Source organism: Carcharhinus amblyrhynchos, chromosome 22, assembly GCF_965287045.1.
Source record: "Carcharhinus amblyrhynchos chromosome 22, sCarAmb.v2.hapA, whole genome shotgun sequence".
Lineage (NCBI taxonomy): Eukaryota > Metazoa > Chordata > Chondrichthyes > Carcharhiniformes > Carcharhinidae > Carcharhinus > Carcharhinus amblyrhynchos.
The window spans coordinates 47128363-47135711 of record NC_137345.1 but is presented as its reverse complement, the minus strand read 5'-3'; the positions used below and the strand labels follow the sequence as shown (position 1 = coordinate 47135711).

The 7349-nt window shown below is 42.1% G+C and overlaps 1 protein-coding gene across 1 annotated transcript in view; it reads left to right on the top strand.

The window, feature by feature from the left end:
* The first annotated feature begins 350 nt into the window (after window positions 1-350).
* LOC145357123 (NADH-cytochrome b5 reductase 1-like) overlaps window positions 351-7349 on the top strand; it is a 30065-nt gene continuing 23066 nt past the window's right edge. Inside the window, exon 1 of the mRNA XM_080210273.1 lies at window positions 351-468. Within this exon, the coding sequence (XP_080066399.1) occupies window positions 454-468 (15 nt within the window). The 5' untranslated portion in view covers window positions 351-453. The remainder of the gene's footprint in view (window positions 469-7349) is intronic.

The window sequence follows — 7349 nt, the reverse complement described above, 5'->3', positions numbered from 1 at the left end:
ATGCGAATCTTTACACCTAACCTGCTATTCAAGTCTTAAAGTGGCCAACAATGTGAGTGGAAAGAGCACTGAGCACAGGTTAAAGAGATGTGTGTTGACTCCAGACAGTAAGTGAGGTTTAGCAAACCCAGGCAAGTTATGGGGGTTACAGATAGTGCCAACAGTGTCTCCAAACAGAGATGAGTCCTCCCAGCCGCTGGTGGCGCTGTCCCCGAGCTGCGCTGAGTCCTCCTAGCCCACGGGTGGCGCCATCCCTGAACAGAGGAGTCCTCCCGGCCCGCCCTCCTGCGCAGCCTCCGAGCTGCGCCGAGTCCTCCCAGGCGAGAGTTGGCGCTGTCTCCGCCCTGGCGGGTGCCGCCCGGCGGAGTGCGCGTGCGTATAAGACGCAGGGGTTTGTGGGAGAGTGAAGGCTGGTTGTTGGGGAGGAGACGCTGTCCTGGATCCAGCCTGGCGATGGGGTTTTCACTGGTCAGTGAGAATACCGCTCACCGCGGCTTTACAGGCCACACGGAGCGGCGCAGGCACCGTTCACTGTGGTGGGAGATTGTGAGGGTGGGGGGAATGGGCTTTGTGCAGAGAGCTTTCATCACCGGCTAGTTATCAACAACCATTCCCCTGTGTAAACAGGCTGTCTGGCAGCAAAGTTATTGCTTTTTACAGAGTGGCTTTCATTGCTGTGGAAGCAGGTTTGAATATTGGTTCTGGTCACTCTGTGGGTGTTCTGTAATTCGCCAGCAGCACTGGAAAAATATTGTGGAAAAAAAAAAATTTTTTTGGTATGATTCGGGGTGGGGGAAACGCCCTGAGTTTAAATAAATGCACCTGGAAGGTTGTGCAGGAATATTTGACTAGTGGGTGAGACATAGTGGAAAATACTGCCAAAAATGCTGCAGGATCTAAAAATGTTCCTGTGGCAGGATGTCCTTGAATCAGTTTGAAAGTTAATTTGCCTTTTGAAGAAATGGCTATTGCAATCAATTAGGGGATATTACAATTAACTTTAATGAGTTGGAACAAAGTCCAACTGTTATCAAATAATATTACACCACAGTAGCCTGCTTTAAAATGTTTTGCTCAAGAATTTGACACTGCTACTGGAAAATATTAATGACAATCATTTGCTTTAAATGTTGGCTCAAATTAAAGAATTTTCCCTTTTATTGAAAGAACTAATTCTCTAAGTTGTGTGCTTGGATAGAGGAGGGGCTGATGTGATGGCTGGCTGCTACCTTATTAAACTTGGTTAGAATAAATTGATGGTAACAGTAGTGCTCATTGAACAAGTAATCAAGATGGTAGGAAGAAAATACATCAATAAGGGAGATCAGGAAAGTTAACATTTATTCTAACTATATTCTGTTCATATCTTTCAATGCAGTCTGGTAATTTTATTTTCCAATTTATAGTCCTTGAGATCAGGGGGAAATATTTTAGATCACAGTTTTGGTATAACTCTGGGGGGAAAAAACATTGAGTTTCCATTTCTAGAAATAGCCATTTCTTTAAATTGATAATACTGTACTTGATCAGCTATAAATGCCTCAAGTGAATACCTTTTTTGATCCAATGACCTATCAATGTGATATTGTGGCACTATGGTTTGAGTCTGTTTAAACTCACTTCAGTGTGATGGAAAATAGTACTTGCAGGCCATCTCTGAGCTAGAGAGGGTATTTTGTTGTGAATTCCTTTCTTTATAAAAAGAAACTACAAGCGTTTGACCCCCAAGGCATAGTTCTCTTCAAAGGTTTTGGTTTGAATTTTGATTTTTAACTGATTTCTGCTCAAACTGCCCCAGAAGATGACAGTGTCTATGTAACAAATGTTGAAGTAGTTATGACTATTGTGTTCTTGTTATCAGTTGAAGTGTAAGGCCTTAAGTAATTTGTTTTGATTCACTTGTATGCTGGAACCCATTTTTAAGGCAACAGCTATAACAGTAAAGAGCTTGCTGTTGCATTTTTCTGAATTATTTCTGTTCAGTTCCTGAATAAGTATCCCTGTTCATTTTATTTATAGAATCTCTACAATATAGAAGGTGGCTGTTTGGCCCATTGAACCTGTGCTGACAACAATCCCACCAAGGCCTTATCCCTATAATCCCATGTAATTACCCTGCTAATCCCCCTGTCATGGGTAATTTAGAATGCAGAGTCTATCTAACCTGCACATTTTTGGAGTGTGGGAAGAAACTGGAGCACCTAGAGGAAATGCACACAAACAGGGAAAATGTGCAAACTCGAGGCTGGAATTGGGTCCCTGGCACTGAACAGCATGAGCCACTACGTTGCCCTAATTGCATAAACAGTGGCTCATGTCAAAACTTTGTGCACATGCATTTTTAAACTTATTAAGGGCCAGTTACCCCCTCAAGGCTGCTCTACCATTTTCATAGAATCCTTACAGTGCAGAAAGTGGCTATTCAGCTAATTGACTTCTCTGACACTTTGATAAAGAGCATCTTCAACTCTATTTTCCTCTCTACCCCTAATACGAATGTATAAACCAGAAACAGGCTTGTGTGAAGATCTCCTCCATGAGGAGAAGGCATGAATTCTTGAAAACAACAAAGAAAACGATGCTTTAGAAGTTGATGGAAGTGCTATATTTCACTTGATAGTGACAAGCTGCTATAGTTGTTGTATGGCTTTGTAACATTTACTTAAAGTAAACTTTTATTTGAGTGGAAGCACTCTATGCACTCAGTGATTTGACCAGAAAGATTTGTCTCTGTGCTTAATAAATAACAGTTCCACTGGTCAGCCCATGAGATTAAAGGAATTGATATAATACTGTACAGACAGAACAGGTGGGGGCTATTGAAACCTCCAAGTCTGCTCCACAAATAGTGGTGCTACTGTCTGTAATAAGAGTCACGGCACTGCATTGTGCCAATGATTTGGAACTGAAGCATGGTTGGATTTCTGACAAATGGTTTCCATCAGTGGCAGTTGGTTAAATTTATTTGTTTATGACATTTTTCTAGAGCAGCTCCATCCCAAAAAACTACTCTTGTTTTTCAGGTGATGGATCTGTTGTCTACTTCTAGCTTTTTTTTATTTTTAATAGGAAATTTAGGGTATATCCAGTAGCTGTTTGTCACTATATACTTCTAGTGGCAATATTAGCAGTTCCAACAGACCTGAACTTGGATTTTGTGCTGATGTTGTAGAGTCAGGAGTTGAAAAGTTACTGGTCCCAACATAGATGTTTGTTTTTAAATGTAAGCTGTAACTTGCAGTGTTTGAGCTAATAAGCAAAGCATGCACAAAACACTTGTGATGAACATACATTTGGCATTGAGATATCTTATTGATTTATCTCGACCATTTCTTGTCAGGTTTCTGAAGCTTCTTTGAAATTGGGTTGTTTTCTTTTTAGAGCAGAGAAGGCTGGGGGGTGGGGTGAGGGGACATGATTTGAGGGGTATGGATAGGAACTGGCAGTTCGCCTGTAAATCTGTGGGGAAGAGCTTTGGGGGAAAAAAGTGATTTGAGAAAACAAAATTTCACTCCAGGGTGACGGGAGTGTGGCATGCACTGCCTGGGGGCATATTAAAGGTGGGAAGCCTCTCAACCTTTCAGAAACCACATGGATGAGCACTTAATGTTATAAAGTTCAAAGCTGTGGGCGAAGTGCTAGAAAATGGGTTTAGTGTAGACTTGATAGGCCTTCTGTACTGAGACTCCTGAGAACAGACCTGTGCTGACTTGCAGGCAATTACAAAGATGTCTAAACAGTTGCATCCTACCTTTGTGTTAAATGTAACATTTGCTGTTATCTAGTGTGCACAGTAGTGTGCATAATCCTACAGCAACAGTGCAAGAAGTACTTTGAACATTGCTAAACCCAGAATTCAAAATGTCATTGCTTTGCACAGTTTGAGAGCTGTCCCAACTGTACAGACCTGTGGCAGTTTAATATTTTCAATATCTTTTTGCAGTATTGAAGTAGGAGATAGTCTGTCTGCTTTGTAGCCATCCTGCATCATATTATGAAATGGGTTGTCTTGTTCTGTACCTCTAACTTGGGGAAAGTGCTCAGAATTAGATCACTACTTACCAGGTTGGGGATGTCTCTCCCTTTTTGCCATCTGTTCTTTGTCCTGCTCACCAGTAAATATGTATGCTGTTATCACTATTTTATCACGCTATCCTTTCAGATCAGCTTTTAAAACTAGCTTTAGCTGTTTTGGTGTGATCAGATTTGTGATGTCAAATCGATTCTTATGAATTGTTCGTTAGTATTAAGGGCAGCAATAGATCCTGTTATCAGTAACAAACCTCAGTTTTTTGCGCCGGTGGGCTAGGAGTGTTGGGAGTGTTTCCAGTTGTCTGCTTCATGCAAAATCTGACTCATTCTGCCGTCTTAGCTATTTTCGGCTTTAGGCTATATATAATGCCCTTTTTAAGTACTACAGAACTTGAATTGGAACACTTGATTATTGGCCTGCAGTTTTAAAGGTTTTTCAGTGAGTAATTGGGTGTGGTCCTCTGTTTAAAAATTCCCCGCCCTCAAATAGTGAATGAGAATTTAAGCTTTATTCGTTTGTGGGATGTGAACGTTGTTGGCAAGGCTGGCCTTAATTGCCCTTGAGGAAAATAATGGTATGCTGTTTTGTTGGACTGCTGTAATCCTTCTAGTGAAGGTGCACCCACGGTGTTAGAGTTCCATGATTTTTGGCCCACTGTTGAAGGAATGGCATGAAAGTTCCCAAGTCAAGATGGTATATGCCTTGGACAAGTAATCATAGAATCCCTACAGTGCAGGAGGCCATTTGGCCCATTGAGTCTGCTCTGACAAAATCCCACTGAGGCCTGATTTCCCCCTGATGCTAAGGGGCAATTTAGCATGGTCAGTGGAGCTGACCTGCACATCTCTTGGACTGTGGGAGGAAACCCATGCAGACATGGGAAGAACATGCAGACTCCACACAAGTAGCCACCTGGGGCCAGAATTGAACCTGGGTCCCTGGTGCTGTGAGGCAGCAGTGCTAACCATGTGCTGCTCCATATTCCCATGTGTCTGCTGCCCTTGTTCTAAGTGAGACCACAGGTCTGTAAGATGTTGTCAAAGGACTCTTGGTGAGTTGCTACAGTGATTGAGTAGTGTTTTTTAAGGTGATAGTTGGGGTGCTGATCAGGTGGGCTGCTTTACCGTGAATGGTGCTGAGCTGCTGGAGTATTGAAATGGTATTCATCCAGACAAGTGGGGAATATCTCATCATGCCCCTAACTTGTGCTTGGGATAATGAACAGGCTTTGGGGAGTTAAAAGCTGAGATACTTACAGAATTTGCAACCTCTTGTATTTTTGTGGATGATAACTTCCAGTATGGTGGTGTTGAGCTTTTATGGAAAGATGGTTGGATTTGGTTGCTGGAGACAGTCATTGCTTGGGAACTTGCATAGTTTGAATGTTACTCACCACTTACCAGTCCAAGCCTAAATGTTGTCTGGGTCTTGCATGCGAGCACAGACTGCTCTGGTGTTTAAGTTGTAAATGGCACTGAACATCCATCAGCAAACACCCCCTGATCTGGAGGAGAGGTCATTGAGGATATTTGGCCTTGGACTATCCTGTGATCTGGGACTGTGATTTGACCTCTAACAATCTCAACCATCTGCTTCTGTTAGGTATGACTCCAGCCAGGGGAGTGTTTTCCCCGACTCCCATTAACTAGGGATTTGGGGCTCCTTGATGTCGTACTTGGTTAAATACTGCCTTGTTATCAATCACCTCTGGAATCAGCTTTTTACAGCTTTGGTCCAAATATGGACTGAGTGGGGAGCCAAGTGGTTCTGGCAGAATCTAGGACGAACCACTTGAAATTTGTTTGGTGCTTTTGATTGTATAAAGATCCCAGCTTGACTGTATTTGTGTAAAGTGGAATTTTTGACACATCGTGCTGGAGTTTGGATCTAGTGGTCGAAGCAGCTGAGGGGGTGGCGGGTGGGAACTGATCCAGCTTCTTACGGAAGAATTGTAAGCTGATAGTCAGTATTATGAGACTGAGGTCAGACAAGGACAGCTTTCATGAACTAGATCATCAGTGATTCTGTGCAGTTCCATATCGTATTCTGATCATGATTTACAAACTTAAATTCAGCAAATCAACAGTCTTACTTTAGGTGAATCTGTCAACATTCCAGCAGGTCTGTAACTGCTAACGGGTTCCCATTTCCTCCTCCTAGGGAGAAGTTTCAACATTGACACAATAAAAGTTGCCTAGCTGTACCAGCCTTATTTTAAATGTCAGTGGGAATAGCCGCCTGCCCATACTGACCCTTGGCAACAGCCAAACATGTCTGGCACCCAAGTTTTCAAACGATAGCCAAGTTGGGTACAAAATAGGATCTAATGTCATTTGTGCTACTTTATTTGTAGTTTTACATGTGCAGATGTTCAATATATAGTAAGAGAGAGAATAAATATCAGGTAGTTATTATGTTCATGTCGGGTCAGATTGGAAATTTTTTAAACTGGATTGGAAATATTTGAGTTTGAACAAACTCATGTATTAAGTGACAGGATTCAGGTTTACCACCCTATCCTGTTTACATGTTCTTGTCCTGAGTACTAACCTTGGGTCAGTTACCTTTTGTTTTTAAACTGACTTCAATAACGTGATCTTGGATGTTTTAAATGATCATTCTTTCATGTTATAATATTGACATGATGCACACTTGTATTGCATGGAATTATTTAAATGCACCAAACTGTAAGGCAGTTCCTTTTTGCAGTGTTGTGGTAGTCCATTCAATCACATCTTGGGTTCATTATGTACCCATCACTTGCTTATCATTGGCACTTTGCCTCACAGGGGCAGCAAGTGGTTAGTACTGCTGCCTCTGCCAAGGACCTGGGTTCGATTCCTGGTTTGGGTCACTGCCTGGATGGAGTTTGCACGCTCCTTGTGTTTTTGTGGCTTTCCTCCCACAATCTAAAAGTCGTGCTGGTTAGGTACATTGACCCAAACGGATGCTGGATAGTGGTGACTAGGTGTATTTCACAATAACTTCATTGCAGTGTTAATGTAAGCATTACTTGTGACTAATAAATAAACTAAAGTTATGGTGCATGAGGTTTGGCTACTATACTCATTGAGCAATTTCAGTTGTGTAGCATTCTTTAGAACAAGTTTTGGCATAATCAAGTCATTTAGGATTCCAATGAGGGGGAGCTGCTTCACACAGGGCAGTGAATATCTGGAATTCTCTACCCTGCGAGGGCTGTGGCAGTTCAGTCTTTCTATTAAAGACAGAGGTTGCTAGATTATGGATGATAAGGAGTTTGAGATATGGGAATAGTGTGGGGAGAAAATGGTATTTGAACTAGCTCAGCTATGAT